Genomic DNA, 14,579 nt, shown 5'->3' on the forward strand with positions numbered 1-14,579 from the left:
CACAAACCTGTAGCATAACAGGGTTTGATGACTTGCAGAAAGAACAAGAGAAAACTTCATAAATAGGTTCATATGTTGTAGGATGTTGGACTTCATCAGCAGAGAAAATGGCTCCCCAGTGGTGCACAAAACTACTTCAGAGACTCATAACTCAATTGTCCTATCAACTTCATCATACTTCTATCAACTTCACTTATCAACTTCAGCTGCTTCAATTTCAACTTATCAGCTTCAGCTTCTTCCTATCAACTTTACATATTCACACTCCGAAGTCATCAAATATATCTAACAAAACATCTTGTTGTCATACAGTTCTTTATTTAAAAACAACTCTTGGTATTTTTTTTTACCAACTTAAAAAAGTATTAAACATTTTTCAGCTAACAGTTGCCACAGGCCCCTTCCGCACACGCAAAATAATGCGTTTTCAAACCACTTTCACAACTGTTTGCAAGTGGATTTTGCTATTCCGCATAGCTTCAAAGAGCACTGAAAGCAGTTTGAAAGTGTATTATTCTGCATGTGCGGAATGAGCCACAGTGTTAAGAATAGTTGAAAACATGGCAACTACATAGGCAGCTGAATCCAAAGGGAAGGAGGTAGAGAGGTGTTCGGGCCACCAAAGGGGCTATCAGCAGCGTGAGTTAAGGCAAAGAAGGAAAAACTCCTTTTCTTCCCTGGAAAGCCCATAGCGAAAAATGATTTATGCCACCCTTTTAGTGGCATAAGTCTGTACTGCTGGGAGGGGGCATTCCTGGCCTGAAAGTGCATTGGTAGTGGACTAAAGTTGGCTCTGCCTCCAGAAATGCCCTCTCCAGCAATTGCAAATTTTAAGCTTATTTATTTCAACTATTAATAACCTTGTCCTTCTCCTCAGCATCTCAGGACCCAGGTGGGTAACAGCAATTTAAAAACAATTTTATAAAGCAAATACTAGCACAACAAAATTTAAAAACACATTAAAACCTGTCTAAGGCGGAATTCCCATTGAAAATTTAATCTAGATACAACCAAGTTTTGGCACCTTTTCATCCAGGTTCCAACATCCTCACTGCAGCATGTTTCTAGTGAAGACATTCAGGCCTGCCCCTTGGGGAGGGGTGCCTGCTGTCAGGGGTGCAATTATTAAGCTAGCAGCACCAAAATTTCAGAGTATCTTTAGAAGACCCTCTTGATGATACCACCCAGGTTTGGTGAAGTTTGGTTCACGGGGGCCAAAGTTATGGACCCTCAAATGTATAGCCCGCATCTCCTATTAGCTCCCATTGGAGTGTTTTTTTCAAAAAGGTGCATATACAAGCAGGTCCAGGAAAATCCCATGAAAAGGGGGGGGGGGGAGCACCAGAAATGGGACTTATCTGTGTTCCACAGTTTGGCTGTGAGGAGATCTTGAGGAAACCTGGATATTTCGGGTGACTATCCCAGGATTAATCACCAGTGGGAATTCACCCTAAAAGACCTCATGCTTTCCCACCAGCAAGTATTTCCACTTTACCCAGACTGGGGTGCTGCCCCAAAAGCTCTCTGAAATAGCTTTGTTTTGCAGCAATACTGGACAGCCAGGGGGATAGGAGCTCTCCAACAGCTTTTGAAAGACTATTCCAGAGGCATGGTGCAGCCACTGGAAAGGCTTACGGTCAGACCGTTCTGAATGTGCTTTAGTGAAGGGATGTACTAGTACTAGCCCATACTGAAAAATGAAGCTGCAGAATAGCAGCATGCAGGAAGAGGTGATCCTTCAAGGATGTGGGTCCCTGAACACATGAAGCTGCCTTATTTTGACTTAGACCATCAGTCCATCAATGTCAGCATTGTTCACTGATTGGCAGAGATGCTCCAGGGTCTCAGGCAGAGGTCTTTCACATCACCTACCATCTATTTTCAATAAAGATGCCAGGGATTGGACCTGGAAGTACCATCTGCATGCTAAGCAGATGTCCACCCCTGATAGGATTGCCAGTAACCTGGAAATATGTCTATTGTCGATTTCAAATACCTTTAATGGCATATAAATTGTTTAAGATTAACTTAGCAAGATAATAACAGCCTTTACAACTTTACAATTTCTGACGAGTTAGAATAACACCATTTAAAAATTTAGCCACCGCTTCCAACAGCTCGTAGTTGTGGCTGTTTAAAAGATATATAACCTTCTGTTTATCTGTAATGCCTCCACTTCCATGCAGGAAGGGGATTATGTGCTTCTTCCTACCTATCTCATAAAAAGGACAATTCAACAGCATATGAGATACTGTTTCCACAGAACCCATGCCACACGGGCATTCTGGAAATATGTCCTGTCCCTCTAATAGAGGCTTAGTGTGTGGGATTGGGCAGGTGAAACATTCTATGGTATGAATGGAAGTAACAACATTGGGTAGCTAACATCCCTCCTTAAAGAAGCAAGATGCTTTTTCTCCATGTCATTAGCAACGCCAACTACTGAGCCACAGTTCCTCCATTAAACTGCAGAACAAAAAAGACAAAGGGGAAAACGGTCCTGGACCAGGGTGATCCAAAGGAGAAACTAGGTTTATGGGAAACCAGGTTTAAAAACCAGGTTTATGAGAATTTCAAATACCATTTGGTTGTCCCTCAGACCTAGGATATATCATACTTCTACTGTCCCTGCCTTTTAGTACTGGAAGGCACAAATGTATGTCACTCTAATTAAAAGTTGAAAAGCTCTGGGTAACTGGACATTATGTAAGCAAAAGTATTATAATACAGATTTTATATGACAAATATATTAAGTTTAAATGACAATATCTACAGTTGGATAATGGGAATTCTGCTGTACAAGGACTTGCTGGGGGCATCTCATTTTCCCCTCCCCACTATTTCCTCTTCCCTGAAAGCCGCCACAGCCTCTTCCCTTTTCCTATTTCCTTTTTTCCTTCCCATTCATCAGCAAAACTATGCTCATAGTTCTGGCCCGAATATGTCCTCTCTTAAAGGTCAAAAGAGCTTTGGAAAGGGCACTGCCCCTCCCCCTGCCTTTTACTGTCAGAAAACATCTAACAATAGTCACTAAAAGTATTTGTTTCTTAAAGCTATAGGCACTGCTTCTATTATTTTGGAGGGCTTTAATCCAACAGTGATTTTTTTTATATTTCAGATTTTTTTCTGCAAGCCTGGGACTTTTCCCCAAGTCTTACTTGTCCATGGTTCCAATTTCCAGATTTTAAGTATTCAGAGATTTGACCCAGTGGTGTAGTGATAATGGGGTGGGGTGCCCCGCCCTGGCCGCACGCCATTGGGGTCATGCCCCCCTCGCCCCATCCCACCAGCCAGGTTCCGGCAGCCGGAGCAGGCTGTTTTTTTCAGCGGGTGAAATAAAAAAGTGGCCGGGGGGGGGGCTCCAAGGGGAGTGGGGCTCCACAGTGGAGGTGAAATAAAGCAAATAAGTCTGTTTCAGGGCTCTATGGAAGTGCCCCCACACCCCTCCCTTTTCTCCTTCCCCCTGGCCCGCCCCATCCCACCAGCCAGGCCCTGGCAGCTGGAGCAGGCTGTTTTTTTTTCAGCGGCTGAAATAAAGTGGCTGATATAAAGTGGCTGAAATAAAGTATCTACTTCTACCTCTGATAAACAGATTCGACAGGTTTTTTAATAATTTCAAAAACATGTAAAACATATATGGTAAGAAACAACAGTAGGACAACAGAAATATATGCATATGCCATAAGAATCAATGGCTTACAATGCTTTACTGTGCACCTTCAGATACTGAATATCCAAGAATCTCATATAAGAACAACTTCTCTTCTGTTACATAAGTTGAGAGAGTATTTTCTGGAGATGCTAGTATTATATATAGAGAGAAATTATATATATAGAAAATAATTTTATAGAAATTACCTGTTTCTCTGCACTTTGGGCTCTTTGTTCTGCTTCAATCACTCTCTGCTCCAGTTCCTGCATCTTCAGAGAAAAACAGAATATGAACATTAAGCACTTTAAAATAATAAATAATTAGACACTGTACAAATGAGTATTACAAAAAGATGAGCTAAGGCTTCAAGCTTACAGCCTAAAGAGGCAACACAGACTGAATAATGAGAGGGGATATAAAAGTAGAATCATAGAGTTGGAAGGGACCACAAGGGCCATCCAGTCCAACCCCCTGCCATACAAAAATACACAATCAAAGCATTCTTAACAGTTGGCCATCCAGTCTCTGTTTAAAAACCTCCAAAGAAGGAGATTCCACCACACTCCAAGGCAGTGTATTTCACTGTTGAACAGCACTTACCATCAGGAAGTTATTCCTAATGTTTAGGTGGAATCTCTTTTAGCTGAAATCTCTAGAAGTAGTGAATAAATTCAAGAATTAAAAAAAAAATTCCCTGATAGCATCAAACCCAGTCTCTCACCATGAGATTACAACAAGCATTCTTAGAATTTAGTGCTGCATCAGATCAGGAACCTTTAATAGAAAACACATGTACCTTATCTTACATCTTCAAAACCATTTTCTAACTGAATTTTGGGTTATATTTATGGTTGAAAAGAAGGCCCACCTTCCAGTACCCTGGTACTCTGTGTTCTACATTCTGCTCTGCAAGCAGTTTATTTAGAAATCACTGTCTAATTCAGGGGTAGGGAACCTGCGGCTCTCCAGATGTTCAGGAACTACAATTCCCATCAGCCCCTACCAGCATGGCCCAGGTGGCCTTGCTGATGAGACTCATTAGGATTCTAATTCCTTATCTGAAGGATTCTAGTCTAATGGATGTCCATCCTCACTATTAGCATTCAACTTAGCATATTTTTGACAGGCTTCTGATAAAGTTGGTATTTACCAAATCTAATAGAGAGATAACAAAAAAGCTCACACATGCCTATGTCATTTTTCACTTTCAGGTATAACTGTGCTTCCTTCAGATGTTACCTGTACAAGAACTGAAACCTGTCAGCCATGAATATCAGAAGTATGCAATTCCTGCAATAATATTCACAGTCACCATTTCATGTGAATTGGGCAACATGTCACATCTACACACTGCCCAATTCACACTGTCTGGAGACAGGGCTGATTCCCAGCACCCAGCAGACCTCCCCACATTCCTCTTTTTCATGGATGCCTGCCCAGGGACAGCAGGACACCCTGCAACTGGCAACCCTGCCCCTGGATTTACCAGCAAAAACAGAGACCTCTTAGAAGCCAGAAGCCAGGAGAAGCTGCAAAGAGCTGGCAAAAAGGCATCAGCAGCGGAAACCAGACTCAGCATTTCCTTAAAGTGGGGCCAACACAGCCCAGGCTAGGCTTCAATCAGCAGGCCTCAGCATTTTCCCACACAGACCAAACCAGGCTGTCATCAAGGAGGAGGGCCAAGAGCACGGGGGGGGGGGGGGGTCCCAAGCCGACAGGACTCAACAGACTTTCCGCTAGCTACTAGGAGTCAAGGGCAGGAAGATCAAGTGGGGTGCCTGCTGCAAGGATGGCGGAGTGGGGTGACACTCACACACCAAAATTGTAGGAATATGCTGACAAACCATAGCAGATAGACACCCATTTCATGAAGATGCAACATCTGAAAAGGCCTATGATAATTCAAAACATATGCTAGAGTCTCTGGTTTTTTTGGTGGCCAGTTTATACTGGAAAATTTGTACAATTAGTCCAGACTTTTGCATACTTATCCTCCTATTCACTTAATCTGTATTTTGAGTTTTAACACATATTACTGAATTATGGTTCAATTCTACTGACAGGAAATGCCCCATTTCCTAATTGTTCCTAATTACAATTGTTCCTAATTACAATTTTCCATATTGGCACCATGTTGTGGTAATACCATGCTGTGCTGACTTAGCACTAATTCTGACAAAAAATTAAAGTAGCTACAACTATTATTTCAGATAAAATATCTAAGTTTTGTTTTGGTCCTCGTTGTGCTGAGCAGCTACTTGGGCAGGGATCAAAGTTAAAGAGTCACTGCAAATTAGTAGAGTATTTGCGGATGAGGAAGATAAAGAAGCATTATTCAGCTAAGATGGCAAACAGAAATGAAGAGAACACAAATTTACACTTGACGAAATCAACCATCTCTTTGTTTCTTTCCAGAGGCATTTATCTGCACAAAATCATAAGAGGAAATAACAAAGGGAATGAGCCAAGGTTAGGGATAACAGTGATCGATGGTACGTTGGAAAACTGTCTGCAAGTGTGTAAAAAGTTAAGGATAGGGATGAGTTAGTCTAAGGAGTAATGGGGTAAAAGGAGGCAAAGCTTCCAAGAAAGCCACTGAATTAATGGACTGAAGTCATGGAAGGCCAAAGACTCATGACCCAAAGCTCATTAGTAACAGGGTCATCTTGCTGGCATAGCAACTGCCACATCAATCAGCAACAGAATATTACTCCTCTTTTCTCTTGGATACGCAACACCAGAGGAAAAATTTGAAAGAATGCTGGATACCAAGAGATTCTGGAATGCATTTACTATGGGTTGACAAGTTAAAATGTATTACGAACAGCCGATAAATATCCTGAAACAGGTATGTTGGAAATCCCGTGTACAAGCATTTACATCAAAACACAGGCATTCATGTTAAAATCAAAGTAAGGTCCAAACATTCTTGTTACAAATTAATCAGATTCGGCCCTATTTTGTCCTCAGACTTTTTTTCCCTGAGAGGCCCCATAGCTTATTTGTAACAGGGTCATCATGCTGCCATGGCAACAGTCTGCCATGTCACTCATCAACAGAATATTACCCCTCTTATCCTTTGTGTGTGCAACTGTGTGAGAAAAGCAGAAAGTTCAAATAAATGCCAGCTACCAGACACACACTACTGCCTTCTGGTGTATGCAGTCCTAAACTCCAGTATGCCTTAATTTCCATTAAAACAACCATAAAAGATATCTATTTTGTGAATCTCCCAAGGGCCTCAGCAGAATACAAAGGGTTCATTTGAAGACTGCATTCTGTTCCTATGTTTATCAAGTACTTACAGATGGGTCACACAGTCATATGTATTCACTTGACTTCTCATCACAGAAGTCCTATTAGTTTATTTAGATATTTATACCCCACTTTTCTGTTCACACAATCTATGTATGAAGTGCATAGTGTGGAGTGCTATGGCAGGCTCCGGCCCCAAACTCCATAAGCTCATAGGCTCTTCAGCCCAGAGCCTACAGACAAATTAAACAAAAGCGGGGGCTGTCCACATGAGTCAGAACCCTGTAAAAAGCAAGTTCCTTAATCACTCATTCAGTGCCTACAAATAAGTGCATTGGTCCAGATGCTCTCTTCAGAAGAGCTTACAAATGTGTGGAGGCTGAGGAAGTACTTCATGTATTTGTATTTAAACATTACAGTACCAAGGCAAAAATTCTAAACAGACTGTTGATCAGTTCAGGGCAAAGATTTCCCCACTCCCCCCATCTTTGACAAGGAGCCTGTAGCTGCTTGATCTTTGGCCCCTGAGCAACAACACATCACAAAGCCACATAGCCAGTTACAGAGTAACTTGATCATTGAACCAAACTGCTACCTAACCTCAACAAAGAGTCCAGTAGTTTGACAAACTCCTCCTCCCCAGGGCTGGATTAACCCTGGAGTCTCCATTTCCCTCTCCCAAGAGTGACTGAAGATTTAATCCAACAATTTACAAGGAAACAGGATCTGAGCACACAATACAATGTGCACTTGTACATGCTGTGAAAAAATTATGTATTAATGTATATTTCTAAAACTCCTAAATTGTTTTGTAATTTCATTGAGAAGTAGGATTGCAAGGTCCCCCCAGCCGCTCGTGGGGATAAGGGTAAGGTTGTCAGATCCAGATGGGGAAACTCCTGGAGATTTGGGGATGGAACCTGGGGAGGACAGGGACCCCTATGGAATAGGATGCCAAACAGACCCCCCCCCCCAACTGCATTTGTTTTCGCCAGAGGAACTGATCTCTGCAGTCTGGAGATGAGCTGTAATTCTGTGGGATGCTCAGGTTCCACCTGGCATCTCTACTGAGAAGGGGTTCAAAAGAGAACAAAATTGTCTAAATGTTACCTTGCCTTAGTCTCTATATTGCATTGTAATAGACAGTTTTCCTATTATTTTTCTGTAAAGCACTGTATCAATTTTAAATTGAAAAACCTGGTTTTTTCAATGCAAACATGGATTTTGACATATATGTCCCCTATCTTTAGCATCAATGAGGACCACAACCTTTCTTTTTGGTTGCTCTCATCCTAAGATCTGCTAAAGTGAAACAAAGGTTGGGTATAGTACATAACTCTGACCTCACCTTCTCAGCAAGCAACTCCCGGATCTTACTGGCTTGCAGGCGGAATTTGAAGAGCTGGGTTTCCAATGCAAGGCATTGTTTTTGCCAGTCAATGCAGCTGCCATTCTTAACTGCGAGTTCTGCCATTTTTAAGCCTTTCCTTTCCCCAGGTTGGCCTCTCCAGATTCCCTAAATGATCAAGACAAAAGAAGGGGGAAAGGTCAGAAAGTTTCATACTTACTGCTTTATTTTCTCCACACAGTCAAAAATCTATTTCATAAAGTTGCTTTCCAGCCACAATAAATAATGTTTGATGAAAAAGAATTAAGGATACCTTTCAATAAGGGCTAATTCATGTGTGCATATTCACCCTTTGGTTGAATATTCATCTCTTCACAAATGATGTTTTTCAGTTGTGAAGCTTTACAATTGAGCCAGTCCATACATTTAGCTGCTGGTATACATATCGTTACCCTAATTCCCATCTACCCCCATTCTTACTAACATATTGTTTTATAAGGCTCTGCTTCCTTTCTGAGCCCCTTATTTTTTCCACTGATTTCAATTAATCTCCCTACTCACAACCTTCAAGTTTCAAAGTGGTCAGAGACTTTAAAATGCCCAGTATCCAGGAGTATGAGGGAGGAATTAAGGCTAGGGAATGAGAACCTTTCAGTGTGCATCCTCTCGATGCTAATTTCTTCTTCTTCTCAGGCCAATTCTGCCTACCTAATTCTGTTTTAAGTTTTTCTTAGCCTGATTCCTAACAATCCTCAAAATCTCATGTTCTTAGAAACAGTGAGCCTCTTCAGTGTGCATGTGACCATTTCCCACAATTTACAGACTACTTATTCTGCATAGCTGGGTAGCCCTCCAAGTATGCAGTCTTGCCTTTTCTGTGGGTAGCCCTATTTGAGAGCTCTGCAGGTAAGCCCAGACCATCAGTCTCTGTTAGAAGACTGATATGAAAACTAGTCTGAGTGGTTTATGTCTGCTACACCTGAATGGAATTTTGTACTTAATTAACACTAGTTGATTAATTACATTATATACACAATTTATTCTTTTCTCTTGGAATTTCCAAAATACTATTTTCTGGATCACAGTCTACATTCTATCCCATCCTGAAAAGCATTTTCCTCTGTGAACAAGTGAAACCTCTGCCTCTCCCTGCACTACAGTTTAGCTATGGGGCTAACAGTTTTTACATGAAACTACTCCTTCATTTAGATTTCAAACACACTCCTGTTTAGAAGAGTGTGAAACAAAGTTTCCCCCAAAGATTCTCCATTCCCCTCAAAATAACAAAATGTAACAACTAGGACTGCTAAAATGAGAGTTTAAACCAAAGCTATTCAAAAGATTAGATAAAAATCTAAAAGTCCTTAGATGATATGTTCTCATAATTGTCTGCGAATGATAGAGCCAATCCTTCTTATCATTTCCTAAAGATCACATCATCAAAGCATCGGTCATTTCCATATGGTTTCCTTCTCCCCAGCTTACCTATGAGGACCACAAAGCTATGTTGATTCTAGTATTTTCTAGCAGGATCGTTCTAGCAGTTAGTGTGTATTTAATCCCCTGGTATGTGGATTCTGCTACAACGGCACGAATGACAGGCCTGGCACTTGGCTTACACTTAAAATTTCCATGTCCAGTGTGTCCTTTCTGTCGGCAATGTACCAATTATTCTCATGGATGACCAAAGTCCTTCTATGGAAGAGTGCTGATTATGAAGTATCCAAGTGGAGCAGATAATGATAATAATTTTAAAAACCTGAAGATAAAGTCTCATTCATTAGGTCTCAGTAAGAAGGACATGGCTTTGTTACCTCAGTCCAAAATGTATTTGGCTATGGCCTTCAATCCATTTTAATCATCTTTCTAAGTCTTTTTTCTCAACCACAAATTTAATGAATGTAAATGTAAAGAGCTACTGAAAAATAAAGGGGAGGTACAAAAATTAGCTGTCCGGGCCCTGCGGGATCTTGGTGAGTTCCGCAGGGCCTGTAAGACGGAGTTGTTCCGCCGGGCCTTTGGAGGGACCAGCCGCTGATGGTGCCCCCCCTTTTTTCCTGGCCCCTTACATCTGGGCCTCCTGTCATCTGATGGGACTCGCCGTCCCTCCTCTTGGGAGAGGATTTTTTTTTAATGGGGCTGTCGAACGCCACTTATATTCATCCTACTTATTATATTTAGTCTTTCATTTTTTCTATCGCTGCTTTTAAAGGTTTTAGCTATTTTATGATTGTATTGTGACTGTATGTTGTACACCGCCCTGAGCCCTCCGGGGATGAGGCAGTATAAAAGTCCAAAGAATGAATGAATGAATGAATGAATGAATGAATGAATGAATGAATGAATGAATGAACGTGTATTACATTTGAGTATATGGTGCAGCCAGGCAGGAAGATGTATTATAAGTTTTTTTAATGGAGCCATAAACTCAAAGTTTGAATATAGTAAAAAAATTGCTGATGCTCTATATTAATTTGTTTCAGATCACTTTCACTAGTAGGTATGGCATTCCCATAAGATCACACCAAGAAAAAGTGTTGCATCAACCACTATTTATATCATACCATGTGCAACAAACAACTGTGACATATAGCAGTGCAAAGTTACCATAGTCCAATTAAAATACAATTCAAGAACTACTGCAAGTCCTTCTTACACTGTGTGTAACAGATTTCCCTCTGTGATATATCTCTGAAGATGCCAGCCACAGATGCAGGCGAAACGTTAGGAACAAGATCCACCAGATCACAACCACACAGCCCGGAAAACCCACCAGAATCAGTTGAATCCGGCCGTGAAAGCCTTCGACAATACTATTATCATAGTTTCATTGCTACTCTAATTCACACCAGTGAAGATTGAGCTCCCAGTTCCTCTAGGCTAACAACTATCAAGCCTCTTTGTATAAGTCACTCTAGTGCTTTAGGGAACACTGGACTTATTATTTATATAGAGAACTGTTGTCCTTCATCAGAAAGCAGGCTAGAAGTGAAAGACAGAACACACAAAGTCAGTCAAGTGAAGTCCTTGCTTACAACAAGAGATAAACCAAAATGGAACTAAAACCACTACAAAGATTATAGAAACTTCAGATTCAGTCAACTGCTTAGTAGGTTTACAAAGCTGAGGCCATTTTAAAAAAGCAGTTAAGAACTCAAAAGAAATTATATTAATCATAATAAAAAGTCTACAGGCAAACTTATGATATCCACTACATTATTCACTATCTTACCCAGGAAGAAATGCCAAAAATATTATAAACGAGCCAGCTTTAAAGCTGACTGTTACAGATATGGTATATGGGGAATCTTTCTGATAGCCCAGGAAATTGCATCATTTTTAGAATATAACACATCTAAACTATTTCACAATTTGAAAATCAGATTTGTTTCAGAAAAGGGGTGGGAGTGGCTTTCATAGGTAAACATTACAAAGAAAGACTAACTCTGTTCTCCCCTACTGCTCATTCTAACTATTTATTGTGCATTAATCAATGCCACACCATTTTCTGATACCCATATAAACTCTAATTTCCAAGTACATCTACCACGGCAGAAAATGAGTACCATTCCTTAAGCATTAGCTTATTTCTGTTCAATTTTATATTGCTTCTGGTAATGCAAACTTGCTGTGTGCTTGTTACAAGATCTCTGGGGCATCTGGTACAGGCAACATAAGACAACTTAGCAACTTAGCAATCGTTTGTTGGAGGGAAACATTTTGAAGTCCCTTAAACTATCATTCATTTGTGTTGACCTAATCAGAATGGGAACCCAAGCAACAATTCTAGCTAGTGGTTTTGCATCAATGTTGCCCCTTAACCACACAGATAAACTCCAGTTATTAAATTAATTAGAAGGGTTTTGCTTTCACTTGTGCATATAAATGTAGCAAGATCAGTGGTAGGACATCTTCTTTTGTATAGCTGTAGAATGCGTTTTTCCAGGGTGAACACCATTTGTACATTCTTCTTTAGCCTCTTTTTAAGATTTGTTTTTTAGCTAGCCTTGCTTCTTCTGTTGAATTTTATTGTTCTACCATTTTAATTTTGTTGTTTGTTTTATTGTATTTTATGTTTTAATTCATTTTATATTTTCATCAGTTTTATAAGTCACTTAAAACATTGGAGGATGTGGGATCTAAGCACAAAAAGAAACTGAAAGAAATATACCAGATACTGAAGAACAGTGCTATAATGATCATTGCTTAGATATTTAGAGTGTGCTTGCTTCAGCATCACATATACTAAACCAGGAATAACTGACATTATTTTAACAGCCATTCTAGAGGCAGTGCTTCTCTTGTAACCTGCATCCCTCCACTAACAACACCTCTGCAAAGGGAGAGGTGAAACTCTCCTTGCTCTTCCCAGTTCATGCAGCCAGCTCACTGTTTTCATTGTAGTGGCAGTTGCTCATATCAGACATAAACTGTTCCCTGTTATCGCAAGTAGGCAATGCATGAGGCTGCATCTGAATGATTAGAGATGTATGTATCTAGTGGCTCATGAAGTTTCCTTAACCTCCCAACCCCATTCTCTCCTGTAAATTCTAACAGAAAAGTTTTTACTTATTTAGATCTGGGAATGGGTGGTGGTGGTGGGCGGATAAAATACACAAAACAAGCTCACAGCCACACCTTTAGCTGCCTGATTCTAGCAGTAATGAAGGCTGGAGCAAAGCAGGTTACTGAAATAAAGAAGATTAAAAGTCTTTTTGTGGCTGACCTTGTATTGTTCTTGGTCAGAAGAAGGTTATATTGTGTTCAGGAACACAGCGCTGCCATCCGCCTGCTGCTTTCCTCCGCTCTGCGAGTCAAGAGAAGGCTGCCCTAAGGGGGGGAAAACAAAGACACACAAATCCACACATACAGCTTCACTTGAATCCCATTCAGCACTTTCCCAGTTCTCTATGAGCCTCTTTTCCTTAAAGCAGAGAGCAGGGCTCAAATATCAGAGCCAGCCAGCCCTCCAAAGAAGCACAGGAACTGACATCATCAGCACAACACTTTTTAACCCCTTATCTGTCACCCATTATCTGCCAATAATTCTAGGCTATTTGCCCTATATAATGAAACAGAAAGGACCATAGTTTATCTTCAAGAATCATATTGTGAAAAATGGTATTTTCATATGGAGGATGCAGCCTGGAAAAGACTGTTTTCATATGTCATTTAATTTCAGTTGTATCCATTCCTTCCACACTATTCCAGCGTTGTGCGTCTCCTGTATATATTGGAGACTGGGTTTTAAATATTTTTTTTCTAAATGCTGTAGTTGCACCATGGGAATCCTAGACTCAGACTTGCCAGCCACATGTATCCTAACTTGGATCTCATTTGCCAGAAAAACAGAAAACCGTGAGACCAAATTTAAAAGCAGCTAGTTTCCAGCATAATTCACCAGCGACCCTTAGTTTTCAATAAAAGGAAACTAATGAGATACAAGAATTTACTTTTCAAGTACAAGAATATAAATGTATTCATTCACTCTGTGTGATGTATATTCTCTGTAACATAAATTTTAGGGTATCCTTTCTTTCCTTCCTTTCAAGCACCTTCGATCTAATAATCTTGACCAGCAAATAGGGAGTCTTTATTTCTTGAAGGAAAATATGGTGGAGAAATTTTTGGCCACTGCCAACACAGTCCTTGAGTCTCTGTCCACCAACAAAAAGGGAACTATGTTATCCTTTATGTGATTTAGTTAAACCAGGGGCAATCCAGAAATCTCAATAAAAGTTATAGTGAGGGCATCTGGAGATTCTGGTTCTGGAGAAATGCCAACCAGTGTGGTATAGTGGTTAAGAGCAGGTGAATTCTAACCTGGAGAACTGGGTTTGATTCCCCTTTTCTACCCATGAGCAGTGGAGTCTCATCTGGTGAACCAGATTTGTTTCCCATTTCCTACATTCCTGCTGGGTGATCTTGTGTTAGCCACAGTTCTCTCAAAACTATTTCAGCCCCACCTACCTCACAAGATGTCTGTTGTGGAGAGAGGAAGGGAAAAGAGTTTGTAAGCCCGAGTCTCCTTACAGGAGAGAAAGCAGGCTATAAATCCAAACTCTTCTTCTTCATTGGTGGCTCACCCCGAATAGCTCTCTGGATGTCATGGCCCAAAGTTGGTACCTCAGCCCCTCCCCCATGCTGCCACACCAAGGCCCCTCCAGGGGTTGGGGACAAAGATGGACAGGCACTGATGCACCACAGTCTTTGGGAATATGATACAAATGGCAAAATTTTTGGTCATCATCTCTGACTACATGGCTTCATGTATGCTGGTATGGTGTAAGCAATGGAACTACATCTTTAGCTGGCCAAATGCTC

General features: G+C 40.7%; 1 protein-coding gene across 3 annotated transcripts in view; it reads right to left on the reverse strand.

The window, feature by feature from the left end:
* Window positions 1–13,196, reverse strand: part of PLEKHH1 (pleckstrin homology, MyTH4 and FERM domain containing H1) — a 69,161-nt gene extending 55,965 nt beyond the window's left edge. For all 3 annotated transcript variants that reach the window (XM_048484001.1, XM_048484000.1, XM_048484002.1), the window contains exons 1-3: window positions 12,982–13,196; window positions 8,256–8,423; window positions 3,859–3,921 (exon numbers count right to left, since the gene is read on the reverse strand). In XM_048484001.1, coding sequence (XP_048339958.1) covers window positions 3,859–3,921; window positions 8,256–8,381 — 189 coding nt within the window. In that variant the 5' untranslated portion in view covers window positions 8,382–8,423; window positions 12,982–13,196. The remainder of the gene's footprint in view (window positions 1–3,858; window positions 3,922–8,255; window positions 8,424–12,981) is intronic.
* Window positions 13,197–14,579: the final 1,383 nt, after the last annotated feature.

Source organism: Sphaerodactylus townsendi, linkage group LG02, assembly GCF_021028975.2.
Source record: "Sphaerodactylus townsendi isolate TG3544 linkage group LG02, MPM_Stown_v2.3, whole genome shotgun sequence".
NCBI lineage: Eukaryota > Metazoa > Chordata > Lepidosauria > Squamata > Sphaerodactylidae > Sphaerodactylus > Sphaerodactylus townsendi.